The sequence below is a fragment of the Fusarium falciforme genome, chromosome 4 (assembly GCF_026873545.1).
Source record: "Fusarium falciforme chromosome 4, complete sequence".
Lineage (NCBI taxonomy): Eukaryota > Fungi > Ascomycota > Sordariomycetes > Hypocreales > Nectriaceae > Fusarium > Fusarium falciforme.
The window spans coordinates 2747093-2762408 of record NC_070547.1 but is presented as its reverse complement, the minus strand read 5'-3'; the positions used below and the strand labels follow the sequence as shown (position 1 = coordinate 2762408).

The window sequence follows — 15316 nt, the reverse complement described above, 5'->3', positions numbered from 1 at the left end:
CCCTCCCCGGTAGCCTCGCGTGAACACCATCACTGCACAGACTATATCCTCCGCTCGTTATGGTATCATTGAATGATTAGGCGACGCTGATCGGCTCGTCAGCGCCCTTCCTCAGCTGCGTCGTCGTCCCACGCAGGTGATGTTTTGCGTTCCTGATTGAGAGACGACGATTTGGCAGCCGACGCCGCTATGGCGTCGAGAGTTGTTGCTGCACTCGAATAGAGTGCTGGCTCAGTGGCAGTTGGCTTACTGCGAAGCGCACTGCACGCGCTCGCCACCAGGGTGGCCATCCTCATCATCTTCATCCATCATACCGTCCGAGTTACCAAAGACTCTGGTCTGAGCTTGGTTATCGAGATCCTCGAGGCTGGCGGGCTCCGACATGGCATCGGGAGGAGGAATGTTCTGGACAGAGGGTGGGGGAAGAACCTTTCGGAGGGACTCGAAGACCTCGGGGTCGTCGGTCCAGTTCTTCTCGGGGAACTTGACGTTAAACCGGATGTACATGTTGCCGAAGTCGTGGTGCCTGGGAGAAGGCATACCCTGGCCGCGAACCATCTTGACAGCATCTGGAAGGGTCAGCTCGGGTCACATTTGGGGTACGTGAGGAATTGGGTACGAACCTTGAGCAATGGCCTCACCAGGGAGGATATCAATGGCGAGCCACCGGTCGTCGAGGTGCTCGACGTAGATGGTACCACCGGCAAGGGCAGTGATGAGCTCGATGTCGCAAACATAGAGCAGGTCGTCTTCCCGACGAGTGAAGCGGGCGTGAGGCTTCTGCTCAATCTCGAAAACGACATCGCCAGCCTGGACACCAGGCGCTTGGTCACCCTCACCTCGGAACTCGACCTTGGTGCCGCTTCTAACACCCTTGTCGACGTGGACGTGGAGGACCTTGCGGTCGACGGTAGTCTTCTTTCCGTTGCACTGTTTGCATCGGTCCTTCTCCTTGATAATCTCACCCTCTCCGTTGCAGTCGGGGCAGACAGTCTGGAATCGCTGGATCATAGGACCCATCTGGCGCATCATGGTCTTCATGCCGTGGCCATCACAGCCAGGACAGCGCTTGACAGCGCCCTCCTTGCCACCAAGACCCTCGCACTTGGGGCAGATGATGGACCTTTGAAGAGCGAGCTTGGAGATCTTGCCGCGGTAGATATCCTCGAGGGAGACCTTGTGAGTGTGGTGGATGGTTCGGGCCTTGGGAGGGCCACGGTTCATGCCGCCGCCGCCTCCAAACATGCCGCCAAGACCTCCTCCAAAGCCGCCTCCGCCGAAGAACTGGGCAAACAGGTCCTCGGCCGCCATGCCACCACCGCCGGCACCGCCCTCGAGGCCGGCCTCGCCATATTGATCATAGATCTGGCGCTTCTGTGAATCGGAGAGAATTTCGTAGGCGTGGGAGATTTCCTTGAACTTTTCCTCTGCAGCGGGGTTGTGCGCATTCTTGTCTGTGAAATGTTAGTTGCTGGTGACGCAAGGGCTAGTATCAAGGGACGTACCAGGGTGGTATTTCAAGGCACCAGTCTTGTAGGCCTTCTTGAGCTCCTGCTCAGTGGCAGTTGGGGAAACCTAGTATAATGTTTTAGCGCAAGGCCAGAGTTGCCAGGCTGACTTGGAAGATACTTACCCCCAGGGTATCGTAGAACTTGGTTTCCTTGACCATGTTGGCGGTGTTGTGTGTTGTTGTGTTGTGGAAGGATTTCAAGTTGTTGTCGGCGAGGAGAGGGAAGGGCTGGGGGGTTAAGTATTAGTAAAGCTCCAAACAAAGTAGACAAAGAGGCTCCCGAGTTTGCGCGCGCGGCAAACGCAAAGTTGCCAAAAGAAGAAAATTGCATCAAAGCGCAGAGACCGAACACGCCTTGGCGATGCAACGCAGGTATTATATGTTCGTACCTTGTTCCCAGAAAAAAAGGGTTTATCTCGAGTTTCCGACGGCGGGGCAGCAAGAGAAGTTGCACGGGTTCGCTCTCTTTTCCTGAGTGGACGAAAATCGGGGAAGTGGAGGGCGAGGGCGAGGGCGATTCGACGACGACGATGGAGGCGTTCGATCGATCAGATGAAGCACTCAGCCTTTGATGAATACAAGGCAAGAAGAGAAGAGAGTCGCGCGACACGAAGAGAGGAGATGTTGAGCAACGACGTCGATGTCGAGGTCAGGCGCTGGGGATTGATGAGGGACGGCTTTTGAGAAGAAAGGGAGGCTGCAGCAGCGAGCAGGCGCAAGGAAGGGTCGCCGGCCGGCGAAGCGTGCACCTCATGGAATTGTGTAGAAGAATGTCGATTCTGTGGCGGTGCTGATAATGCACGACCTGGGCCTTGGTACGAGGGACTTGGTTAGGCGTACCACACTGGCGGGCCTCGGAGGAGTTGGGCTATCAAAGGCGAGTTGATGCTACGAGGAGTGCAAGTATTCAGCCTCTTGCCTGTCCGTAATCTGTATCAATCTATTACTCTGACTATTTTCTTCTATTGCCCCCTTTTCCAGCATCTTCCTCACTTCTCAGCTTCCATCTCAGCTCCCGTAAGCAGGCGCTTACACCACACACTCCCCCAAGCCAAAGAACCTAACCCAGGCTCCCATAGGCGTCATGACAAGGCTGTGCAGGTACCTCACTAACACGGTCCCCTGCCAAAACGCCCCGATTCCCCGTCCCGCGGCCTCAAGAAAGACTGCGGCAGTGGCCAGAAGTTCTTCCATTTTTTTCTCTCCAGCCGCAGGGTCCGATTAAATGGCCCCGCACCCCCTCTTAGAAGCCACACGCGCGCCGGCGTCTCTTCTCTTTGGGCCAGAAGACGCCCAACCTGGGAGCCCCCCCCTGCCCCCGTAGCAACCATGTTTCACTGATTCGTTCACTTTTCGCCCCCGAGGTCCCTACAGGTACGTCCCTGGTCTGCCAAAAGGTACCTGACTCTCTAGCTGAAGAGCCATGGTGCATTTTTTGAGGTTCTTTGTGTCTAGACTTGGGGTGTAAAAGGTTTTTCTGCCGCCTTGCCAGTATCATGGCTAGCTGAGCTTTTGACATCACTTGTGACATGGCGAACATCCTGTGGTTGAAAACCATCACTCTCAAGCCCCCCTCATCTTCAACATCCATGCATGGACCCTTCGTACTCATCTCAGGTCCCTGAAAGTACCGTTACTCAAAGCCTGGTCATGAGCCAGGCAAACAGCGACACAAACAAACCGGCGGCCCCGCCCCGAACCTTCTGGAGGCTGCCTTGACCTCTTTTTCAGGCACCATACACTGTACTGTACTTTTGGACATGCAGCTTGAAAGACGGCAGAATTGCCTTGTTGATAATGGTCTTTTGCCTGGTGAGCATCAAAAAGCCATCCACGCTATTGGTCCGGGTTACGACTCAGTGTAGCGGTGGGGCCACTCCCGATCCTCAGCCCCGATCGCCCTGCCGTAGGAACTGGCCGGAACCGAGCCGGAACTAGTCGAGACCCCGGAAGATCAAAGATCGCAGATGAGCATTGAATATGATCGATGGACATGACAGCGATAAATACCTAAGGCTGTACTTCCCAAGAATAGCTGGGTGTTGTGGTTTGCCTCAGGTAAGCTGACACTGGGTGCCTACAAAAACAATGACAATGGCAGACCCAAACTCCCAAGTTTACGTCGAGATTAGTAGGAATGATAAAGAAAGAGAGGCAGCATTGACAACATCATGATAGCCAATGACTGAGGGCGAGAATCTCCAGGTCGTTGTTGACTTTGTCCACTGCATCATAGTAGATGTAGCCTGTTTCCGCGAACTCGGAAGGAAGTGGCAAAAAGAAGGAGGAGAAAACCTGATCTCTTACACTAAACTTGACCTCAATGACATCGATCGCATGGTCAACCAGGAAATTAACCAAGGCGACGTCCTAAAGACCGGCGAAGATGGGCAATGAACCTTTATGTCGAACATGTAGCCAAGGGGCCTGGCCATGCTTCGATACTTAGTGTCATGAAAAGACACGGTAGACTGTTTGCTCACTGGGCAGGTTTTGGTTGATGTGCGAATAGCCTCAATGCCCCCGAGTTGCGCCACAAGAGCGAGTGTGGGCATATTGATTAAGCAGCATGATATGACACTGTCTAAAAAAAAAAAAAAAAAAAAAAAAAAAAAAAAGCCGCCTTTATTTTCCCCTTTCCCCATCAAACATGTATTGTTGTATAGAGAAAGAATGTGAGAGTATATTTAACTATCAGGTGGTGATGGTGACTGCCTAGGGTAGGGAGAGCAAGCAAGAGGTTCAGTTGAATGGAACTCGGATGTAGCTCATGCAATCTTGCAATATGAGTCTCAGTGGGCAGACATAGCAAGGAAAACACCAATGTCAACCATCTAGGAGGAAAATTGGCAAAAATGTGAGCGATACTACAGTGCCTCATGCAAAAGTCGCTCCAACGGCCTGAGGGTCATTCACACCCCGTTTGGGGTGAAATCAAGGCATCCCAGCCAGCTTTTTTCTCACCAAACTCAAACGTGAGTCATTGGCTCTCACCTGCAGCCCTGAATCAGCCACTCAGGCGCCGGGGTGGCGCGCAAGTGGACCAAAACCCACAGATCATATACCAGGTTAAACGACCACTCTTCAACGAACAACAAAGCACTTTGGCGCAGCGGAAGCGCGCCGGGCTCATAACCCGGAGGACCACCGATCGAAACGGTGAAGTGCTAGCTTTTTGCGACATTTTTCGATTTTTGGGGAATTTTTCTTTTTGCTCTCTCCCATCCCGGATTTTTGGCTTCGCGATGTCCGGGCTTGGTGTTTTGTGCTTAGTCATTCCGCCATGGATCAAAAATAGTGGGGTGGGGCCATCCACCTAAATTTAGGTAATGCGCAACGGCTTTCCACATGGCAGGCGGGAGCACCTTCCCTCATCATTTCTATCTGTCTGCTGAGTACATGATCTCTCCCATCCGAGTGTCCCAAGGGACTGCAGTTTCATATCGAGATTAGCCAGGTTTCGTCGTTGTGCGCAAGCTCTCCGCGTGACTTTCGCCTGTGTATCGTGGCCTATGATCCAACAGACTCAACCCGTTCGAGCTCATACCCACCTTGAGTTTCCTGTCGGTGGGTGTAACGTCCTCATCGAGTCAAACCAAGAAGGTGTGTTGGCTTGTTGCATCCACTAGATCGGTCGAGTCCAATGGTTGTGCTGTAGAACAGCTCGTTGGCCGTAGGAGTTGCGAAAGGCGTGTTGGTTGATGGCGAGAGACGAGCATCGAGCGCCTGATCCCACAGCTCGAACGGGCGGAGAGAGCGTCAACTTCTTGAGTAAGGGGTCTTTCCAGGTCTAGTGTTGTGCTCCAGGGGAATATATGGGAAGTCGACGTGAAGTCAACGTGATAGGCCGCCTCCGCACGAACGAGCCTTGGACCTTAGCTGGCAGTTCATTCTCCAGCTTCGCGGCCTAGTCCTCATTGATGGCTACACGGTTACCCGAATGGAAAGCACGCACAATAACACATGCGATACCGATCACCAATCGCCAATCTCCGGAACAAGGCCAGTGGCAATGTCTTATCGGTGGGGATTGTCACCCGGTATGTTGTGATGGAGCTATTGGCTTGAAGACCGTGGACGTCAAAGCCGTCAAGCTTCAGGATCCAGTGCGAGAATACACTATTGATGAAGATAGTGTTCATCATGCGTGTAGCCTGTTCGTCCACCATGTTCTGCAACTAAAGTAAACCTGACCAAAACCCATCCTATTCCTTCATAGAGAAACCATCCTATCCGATGCTATAGAACTACTCGGCATATCGAGAAGTAACACTTGCGCTTTTGCTCAATCATTCAACACATATCAATCCATCCACCATTGAGTTTCTATGGCTATAGAAGCTTGACTTTATCTTAGGTTTACGGTGTTGTGAAGCATTGGGTTTTGATGTTGCTGTGTGTCTCTTCGTGTGTTCTTTGATCTCGTGTATGATGAATACGTCATTGAAAAAGTAGAATATCCATCCATCCCTTCGTATCCGCTTTCCCAGTTCTTCACCTACTACGTGACTTAGCTACCCTTTCTCTCCAAGATAGTCCAAATGTCTTGAGTTTGTACCAAGGTTGCTCCGTCGGCGGACCCAACCATCACCTCACTACCATTACTTCCCAGAAGCTCTTTAGCCTGCTTACTTCGTTGGTTTCAGAGGGTGTCACCCAACACAATTATCCGCCTGACAATCAAATGTCACCATGCTTGAGTCAAATGCAATGCATCCTCGCACGCAAATCAGCAAATGTCACACGTACGGCGGACAGAGAAAACCCCTTTAGCTTATCCTCCCCCAAAGATAATAAAAAGAGTATAGTAAGAATAAGCAAAGAAACTCAAAAGCTTTACCTTTGTTATAATATATCTTTAGCTAACTAGGATACTTGAGAGGATGACGGATAGGGGGAGGAAAAATCGGATTTAAATTGACTCGATGGGAATGTATCTCAATCGAGTGGCCTGACCATCAACAATTTGCTGTTCTTCGGCAGTATTGGCGATCAAGGTAACCGTACAATGCTCGTCGTTGTGGGAGACAGTCACCGCGGATACGGGCTTGGCGGGGCGGTCGTCCTGCAAGACACCCAGATTGTTGTATGTTAGGTCGGAGTAATCGGTGCGGACCTCGGTGAGATATTTGGCATAAGGCGGGCAAAGAGTTCGCATTTCGCCGAGAAGCTTCCACCAATGCTTCTGAAAGGAGTCTCCAGGGAAGAACCAGAAGCAGAGGGACATTTGCTCAGCAGTGTGCAAACGGGAAACCACTGCAGACACGATCTGGCGAGTGGTCTCCGGGTGGGAATCCCATCGCTTGTGGAAAGCCAAGTTCTCAATCTCCAACAGCCTAGACCATGCCGCATCAACGCGCATGTGGCGAACGGTCTTCGTAATCTTCGGAACAAGACGCGCAGGTGAAGAGAAATCACACTCATCAAGCTTCTCGTCGAATTTGTCACGCCGGGCACAGTGAAGAAGCTCAGACAAATCCATTGCCTTGAAGGCAAATAGAGGAGCTAAGGCGGCTTCATCTGTAGACTCGAGGTCATGCACCGAAATGACGCCAAGTATAGTGTTGAGAGGAACAATGACATCGAGAAAGACGTCATAATCAGCACCATGTCGAACGAGAAACTGTAGATGCATAGACGGCTGGGAGTATTCACCAGCGGTGATCTCAAGTCGAACGTGAAGATCATGCCCGTGACCAGGGCCAGGCACCTGGGTCAAGGAGAAAACGAGACACGAGTATAAACATATATAGATTATCCTCATCTAAAGATAGTTAATAATGGATAAAAAGAATAGATCAAAAAGATCTAAAGTCTTACCTTTGTTATAATATATTTTGAGTGTTTTTACTATATTAATATAAAATTCTTCATCTTCCTTAAGAAGAGTTAGTAACTCTCTCTGAAGTTTTGGCGTCTCGTTTATATCTTGGCCGGCGTGCTAGGCTGGTGCGTGCGACTGTGTTCGCCTCAAAGCCGGGGAGAAGCTTGCCACTGGTATCTATCAAAACGTGGAACCAGGTAGTCGTCTGTCGCTTCATGCGGAACGAAAGAGTAACTCGATCTTGGAGACGGATGTTGAATGCGTTGAGCTCTTGGGATTTGAGATGTTCGATGCTGTGCCACTAGGCGTCCGGTATTCTCGACTCGATGGAACAGGCTAACCTGTCGCTGATCACCAAAGATTGAACGGAAAGACTTTTGTTGTCCAGCCAGGGCCAAGGGCTTGAACTGCTTGGTATCTCCGATGAGGAGGCAGGGGGAACTTGGCCACTTGGACTGGACAGCCATCGACAAGTTCTTAGACAATCTAGCCGCTTCGTTAACCACGATGAAGCCCGGAGTGAAGGTTGTCTTGTTTGCAAACTCGACTATGGTGACTGGAGTTAAGTATATAATAGTAATAGTCTCGATAGCTGCCTTGACTAACTCTTAGAACGCTTCCTCATGGGTGTTGCGGTTCACGTCGTAGGTTATCGGGTCGGTTTATCTCTCTTCCCAGGCTCGCATGATATTGTCCCATTTGTCCGGATCCTCCTGTACTATGGACCGTGCTAATTCCGAAAACGAGTTAAACACGGCTGCGGGAGCCTTCTCTGCATAGCTTGTCGCACGGAGGGAGTCGATGTGCCGGGCCATCTGAAGACTGGCCGAGGCGGCGTGGGGAATAGTCGCGAGGTCGGTCTGTTGAGGCTCTGAGTTCTCAACTCGGCGCAGGAGCCATCTCAACGGGCCAAGGCAAAACACGCACGACCTTCTTGTCTGGATAGGCCAGTTGCAATCGGCGGGTGGCATCGTCAACCAAACGATTCTGAGGCGCGGTCCATGCGACTCGAGCGTTGCGGCCAGTGGCCGTCGGCTGAACATTTGGCTTGTCATTTCCGACTGCGAGTCCGGCTGGAACGGCATAACCATCTTCATCCACGGCGGCGGGAACAGAGCGGTTGTCTGTCTCAAAACGATTGCCTCCAGTCACTGGGGCGTGCTGGTCCTCCTGTTCCAGGTAGGTGGTGTGTGCCATAATCCAAACCGGTGGCGCTGTCGTTCTTTCGGGTCAAATCTTGAGCGTTCCCGGCGGCACCCAAATCGTCAGTCTGGGACCCGGGCTTGGGAGCTGGATTCCACTCGGAGGCTAGATCTGTCGGCGCGGGGGTATCCCATTCAGAGGCCTGGGCTTGAGCGGGAGCATCCCATTCGGAGGTCGGAGCTTGTGTTTGCTCAACGGAGGCTTGTTGCTCGACGACGGGGGTCTGGGACCTGGTGAAACGACCTTTCGCGTCTCGAGGGCGGGGTTCTGAGGAAGATGATGATACTGATCTTCGAGAACGGACGAGTCCAACCATGAGGTTGCTGTTGTGATGGTATGCAAGGCCAGTAAAAAGCCCACAGCCAGCCAAATGCCAGAGCTAGTTGCAGGGGTGCTCTTCTCGAGAGCGTTTCCGAACGGGCCCCGGATGAGCGACGGCGCCGGTTACTCGCTGGGGAAGCGAGTGTTCGGAGGGGCTCTTTCACAGAGACAGGAGATGTCTTTGTCTGGCGGGTGCGAGTACCGTGAGTTCTTGATGTCAAAACAGGGCAGCGACTCGGTGTTGATGAGGTGAAGCAATCCGGGAGCGAGGGTGGGAAGGGCTCGACCGGGCGGGGGAGCAAGACGAAGTGGGAGCGCACGGCGGGCTCAACCAGAGGCAGCAGATGTAGCAACTACTACCATATAGCGGACCAAAGGGCCAAAAAGAGAGCAATATGAGGGGATCATAACCTCATAGGTGCATATAGCATATATATATATAAGCTAAAGTGAATATTGATTAATTAAATATAAAATATAATGAGAGATAATCTTCTCTCTCTAGTAACTATGGGGTTAAAATAAAGATATAAGAAGGGGAGAGTCCTTATGTGATATGTGTTTTATAGTCGTGGGGATAATGGTGCGTGCGTTGGATCTGTTTACTCATGACGATTGAGCAAACGTTGATGCGGTCAATGCAATCATCGTTAATGTCGTCAACTCGCCGATATCGGTAACCGGCCACCTGGACGAACGGATGGTGAAAGGAAACCTGAGGTGCCAAAGCAGGAGAAGAGAGGATTAAGGCCAACGGGTGTTACTAATCATAAGATTAAATAAAAATAAGAGAAGATTTACTTAAAGCTAAATTCTTAATTTAAGAGAAGTATTTTAATAATTTATATAAAAGATCCCTAAGTTTAGGTAATAATCCTCTCTGTACGTGTTGCGGGACCACTCATTTGTATTGAGGTTCCTTGCCCTTCAGGGTGCTAGAGACGTTGTTTAAACCGAGAGGCAATGTGCATATGCTTGCGTCTCTCTTTTACCTCCACCTGTGTGATTGCCTACACGTCTCAAGTGGCTCATCTCCATCTTCCATAGGAGAATTCTCACGACCTCTATACAAGAGTTGTTGCTCATACGAAAGAACGAGCGTCCATGTAAGATGATTGGCTGGGTAACGACAACCCCACAACACGGCATCACACACACTCGCCAACCACCGCAGCACCCTCCTTTCTTGTGCTACTGCTGCCAGCTGTCAAACATTTGTCAAACAGTTTGCATATGCCTACCCAGCTTTTTTCCCTTTTACGATACTGCACAATTGTACCCTCTTCCCTGGCGTTCTGTTCTTTCGGTCTCGTTTTCTATTGTTCTTTGCGGGTTGTGCGTCGACGCGCCACCTCATCCTAAACATCATCAACGCACAACTCTTCTCCCCTCACGAAACCACCACGCGGAACGCAATTCATCCCCTCAACACCTCACCGATTTCTCTCTCTTCGCACACAACCGCGAAGCTCTCCGCCGCCGCTCACCTTCTCCCTTCTCCCCTTTCCCTTCCGAACAGCCTTCACTTTTCTCGCTCTGCATTGCGCGACGAACTTACCGCCCCGGAGGACATACGTCTTCCGTTCTCTTGCGATGCCTCACCCGAGCTTGATTTGATCGCTCTCTCTGGACCCGGCTCTCCTGAGCCCGACTCGGACGACACATCCATCTCTTTCGATGACTCTTCCGTCTTCTCGCGATGCCTCTCCCGAACCTGATCATCGGATCTTAGATGGCGACGAAAAAGGTCTTATTCGCGACCGAAAGGGCGACATCTAGTTTGGCACACGACGCAAGAAGACTGGCTGGTTCCATGTTTTGCTGGACGCCAACAACAAGCTTCTCCATAGCTTTGACACTCGACCTAGCACGCTGGTCAAGAAATAACCGAGACACCAGAACGCCAGACAGCTGCCTAACTCCTCTCAAGGAAAATGAAGAAAAATACATAAAATAGGTAAGATTTTAGATCTTTTTTATTAATTCTTCTTATACTTTATTTACTGTCTTTAGAAGAGGATATACTAATATGTTGATATAAGCGTCTCGTTTTTCCTTGATCCATATGAAGGTTCTGCATGCAATGTACCCCAAAGTGTGGTCCAAGAATGGTCTTTGGAAGAAGACTTCGAGAGACAAACTTTAATGTCTATTTCAGTTGCTGGTAAGAATACCACCACGGCGGACACTCCTCAGCAGACCTCTTCCGGTGCGCTCCTTAAAGTATCCTAGGAAGCTAATCAGAACCCGCCCGCGAATAGTGTCATGCCAACAGGATTTCTGGACGCTACTGCTATAGAGAAGACCTAACACTCAAAGACCTGACCCCTACCGGAACAGACCCCTTGATGAGAGATGAGGCCCCATCCGACAAGATCCTCGTTCGACTCTACGGCCAACTTTCCAACAAGGTTCTCCATGCAATCTACCCCCAAGGGTGGTCCGAGAATGGTCTCTGGAAGAGGGGTTATCGCCATCTATGGAGCGAAAGGCCCAAACATGACAAGACGATCCAGGAAAAGGAGGGGCCGAAATGGTGCGTTTGGTTTGAGAAGGTCTTCCAGTGTTCTGTGGTTTCAGTCATGCCTGGGTGGACTCGGGTCGTCCTTAGCATCGTTCGAAGCAGTAGAAACCCGCCGAGCTACGGTCTTGACGGCATGAGACAACGAGCCACTGCCGCGGCTCGTGTGTGGATGAGGCTGGATTCACAGCCCTCACTCCTCGTTGTCAACGCGAGATCAAACGTGTCCAGCCGCTTGTCTGTGGTCGATGCCAGTTTCACTGAGGGTCTCTGTCTCCTCGAGGCTGCCAATCAAGTACCGGGTACTGTTGTCCAGCTTCTTGTTGTTGGAATCGACGGCTTCACTACCGATATACACAATCCCCTCTTCTTGAAGAAGCGATTCCCAGACATCGACATTCAGCTGATATTCGTGGTTCCGGATTCTTTCCCAGAAGTCGAGAGCGCCTTTTTTAAGTTGGACAACGGTATTTGATATGGTCAATTCCACCTCGGAGACGTCGCCACAGCCGCCCAGAGCAACAATACTCAAGGTAGCCCTGCCGCCAAAGATCTGGTTGCACCACTGGATCACATCAATCAGTCCAAAGGTCAAAATGCCGCTGGTGAACGATTTTTGCAATGGACCAAGCACCGATCTAGCTTCCGCGTCTGTCCCGACTCACTGACTGACAGTGGCGTTGATCTTCCTCTGGTACAGACATAGCCACAGCCGTCTACATCTTAGGCGATATGGGCCGATCACATGCGATTCTCGAGTTCTAAAGGGATGCAATTGATGTGAGTACACACTGACTATCTTGAGATGTCATCACTTCATCGTCAATCGCAATGTTTGGCAGAAGTCAAGACTTCTCTCCCTACTCTCTCCGTGTTCTGAAGCATTTGAGCTAACCTATAATATAGCTGCTTCAACGTCGGGTTCGAGTATAGGAGAGTTCCTAGGCAGTAGCTGCAATCACCAACATAATTACGCCCCCAGCAACGAAAACGCCCAAGAGATTCGAATCAAACGTGTCAAGGCGAAGACTCTCGATGATGCCCAAGGCGATGAGGCCGACTTTGTCTTTGTTGACTACACAGCTGCTTCTCATCCTGGATTCACTACAACCCGAATCGACCGTTACCGCCATTACGGCGTGGTGGAAGGACAACCAGGACCGCTGCCCTAACAGAGATAATGCGCCCAAGCCCTGAAAGACTATTCAAAAGTTCCGATTCAACAAGGACAATGATCCAAGCACGGTCAAGAGTTCGGAGGAGCAGAAGAAATTCGCAAAACTTTTGCACGCGTAGTCTCATGGCGGTTACTGCACGCAAGCTCAGGAAGAGGCCGAGGACGAAGGTGGTAAATGATGTCGAGGAGTCTTGGGGTACTCCTCAGGATGGAGGCAATGGTGGTACCACTCACGAGCAGTGGAATGCCAGAGTTCAATCAAGGCACGGAAAGGAACCAGCAGGCATATACATCAGGTGGAGCAATAAGTTACGAATTATCGGGCTCAATCCATGCACGCTGATCACTTGGACAAAGTCGCATCCGCGGATTATACACTCATCTTAAGCATAATTCCCTTTTTCCTTGGGGGCAGGGCCTTGCCACCAAAGGGTTTGGTGTGGATGCTATCCAGTCTTTAGGTCGCCTTCATACATATCCCGAGTCTGATACGATGTCAACTAGGGCACAGGTGATCATATCACGCAGGGGTACACCGTTTGGCCCCCGACATGTCGATAACTGTTCGTGAGCAAAAGCCATGCTGAGAGTTGGAGAATAATGCCACAATCCGCCAAGGAGTATGGCGTTGGAGTTGCAGTCTCATGCCTGGATCAAAATGTCTTCAACAGGCGAAGTGAAGCTCGATATCATCGGGAATAACGAAATTCCGACCGACGACGACGCATTTGAACCGCACCCCAGCAAATAATCCAACCTGGCCATGACCATTACAGTTCAACCATTGTAAACGGGCTTCATCATGAACAATAAGCTGGCGCAGGCAAAGAAGGGAAAGGCGCCCGCTAAGCGCAACTCGGAGGCGCGCCGGGAGCAGAACCGCATCGCGAGCCGGAACTACCGTAGGCCACACCTCTAAGAATACCTGGGGACGTGCTGACGCCATCACGACAGGGGAGAAGCGGAAGCAGAAACTCGCGCTATTAAATCAAATCCTGGAACCAAGTGTTTCCGAGTTGGTCAATGTAGTTGACGCTGCGGGTCAGGGCAGTTCGGATGATGCAGCTCTTCCTCAGATGGCGTCTAGTGCAACGGTGGTTGACCCTATCGCGTCGATAGACACATCCACTGTCGGTCAAGATGCTTTCACCGAGTCACTATTTCCAAACGACACCTGGGGGGATCTCACTGCATCAGATATCCCAGCATCGAATGCCCCCTTTGCTCAGCCGTTCCCGAACTCACTACCATTCCCGTTCAACCCCGTAGACGACCCCTTTGCGCCTATGGGCGTGAACCTCTGGGCGACCAACAGCTTCAGACCACAACCACTGGTACAGTTCTCAGAAGACTATGTAAACACGGGCATCGTGCAAGAGATATCTGAAGACAGCCCAGAGTCCACCGACCAAGGAGAACAACCCGAATCCCTCGCATCAACCACCCAAGACGACAAAGCCTTGAAAAACATCCTTAACGGTGTGGAAACACTCACCCTCAGTCAGAAACGCTCCCTACTCCGCCATCTCCAACAAGAAACCCAGGACACGCCATCCAAGTCCCCTCTTCGCATGTGGCCACCGACCCGTGCCCAGATGGAGTCCCTCAACAAGTTCACAAAGGCCTTATACAACGCCGCCAACGCGAGCCCAACCCCGCTACCGGCGCAGTACATCGTCGAAGCGGGCCTTTTTGGAGCCATCTATGCCAACTGCTACGCCCTCGGCATGGGCGGAATCGAGGAGATCCTCTGCGAGGAGGGATGTAGCATCTTTTCGGTTACGGCGGATGAAGGACATGCACCCTCACAGCTTCCCCTTGTGAGGCCAAGGTTCCGCAACGTGACGCCAGATCTTCGGCCGACTGATTTACAGCTCACCTTTGGGCATCACCCCTATGTTGTATGCATTCCCAATCAATCTATTACATGGTTACTTCTGACAACTACAGGACGTCATCCCCTTCAAATCCTTCCGAGACAACATCATAAAGGCACTGCTCCATGACCCGCCCCTAATCGACGAAGGCATCCTTTGTCACGACCTCTTGGCCGGCGGCTTCACCTGCTGGGGCTCCAGACGCAACCCCCTGGGCATGAACGCCGGGGTGCCCTGGGACGCCAGGAGCTGGGAGCCCAGCATCTGGTTCCTCATCAAGTACCGCCAGCTGACGGGCGGCTGGGATGACGAGATGTGGAAGAGCGCGCGTTGGTGGCATAGTATACGTGGAGAGAGGATCCAAACGGCGCAGGCTATGAGTATGATGGACAACGGAGCGTGTAGAGGAGACTTGAGGTGGTAGTGAGTGTATAGACTACATTGAATGTCAATCTGAAACGATTGGCAGAGGCTTTATCTAACCTTGAACCCTCTTTTATTCCAAGACTCATATTATATAATTACATATCAAGATACTCTAGAGATGGGCTCGACACACTCCGTCTCTGTGGGAAAGGAACTAAACTACTCACGAACCATGCCATCACAAGTTAATGTACAGAGATGCCAAGGTTATCATGTCACATAGGTAGTATTACAAAAACGTGCTATACAAGGCTGGATGAATGAAAAGTAAAGTGTTAAAAAAACAGTAAGGGTATGGTATCACTAAGAATGCCTAGCCAAACGAATGCCCGATAGCAAAAGCCGTCTACCGGCAAAGCCCGGCAAACGGCATAGAAACAATGAATGAAAAATGCATACGCCTTGAGCGGTTTTCATCACGCCCGTTGGCATAGTTTAAATCGTCCTCCTGGCTTCT

General features: G+C 51.2%; 2 protein-coding genes across 2 annotated transcripts; one reads left to right on the top strand and one right to left on the bottom strand.

Annotated features, from left to right (window-relative positions):
- Positions 1-246: 246 nt before the first annotated feature.
- NCS54_00558700 (Hypothetical protein) lies at positions 247-1669 on the bottom strand (the record flags this gene model as incomplete). The annotated part of the gene is made up of 4 exons (XM_053151084.1): positions 247-569; positions 624-1454; positions 1506-1575; positions 1634-1669. 4 exons carry the CDS (start codon positions 1667-1669, stop codon positions 247-249), a joined length of 1260 nt encoding a protein of 419 aa, XP_053007059.1.
- An 11689-nt stretch (positions 1670-13358) lies between these two features.
- On the top strand, positions 13359-14857 carry NCS54_00558600 (BZIP domain-containing protein; the record flags this gene model as incomplete). Its single annotated transcript, XM_053151083.1, has 3 exons — positions 13359-13458; positions 13511-14457; positions 14507-14857. 3 exons carry the CDS (start codon positions 13359-13361, stop codon positions 14855-14857), a joined length of 1398 nt encoding a protein of 465 aa, XP_053007058.1.
- Positions 14858-15316: the final 459 nt, after the last annotated feature.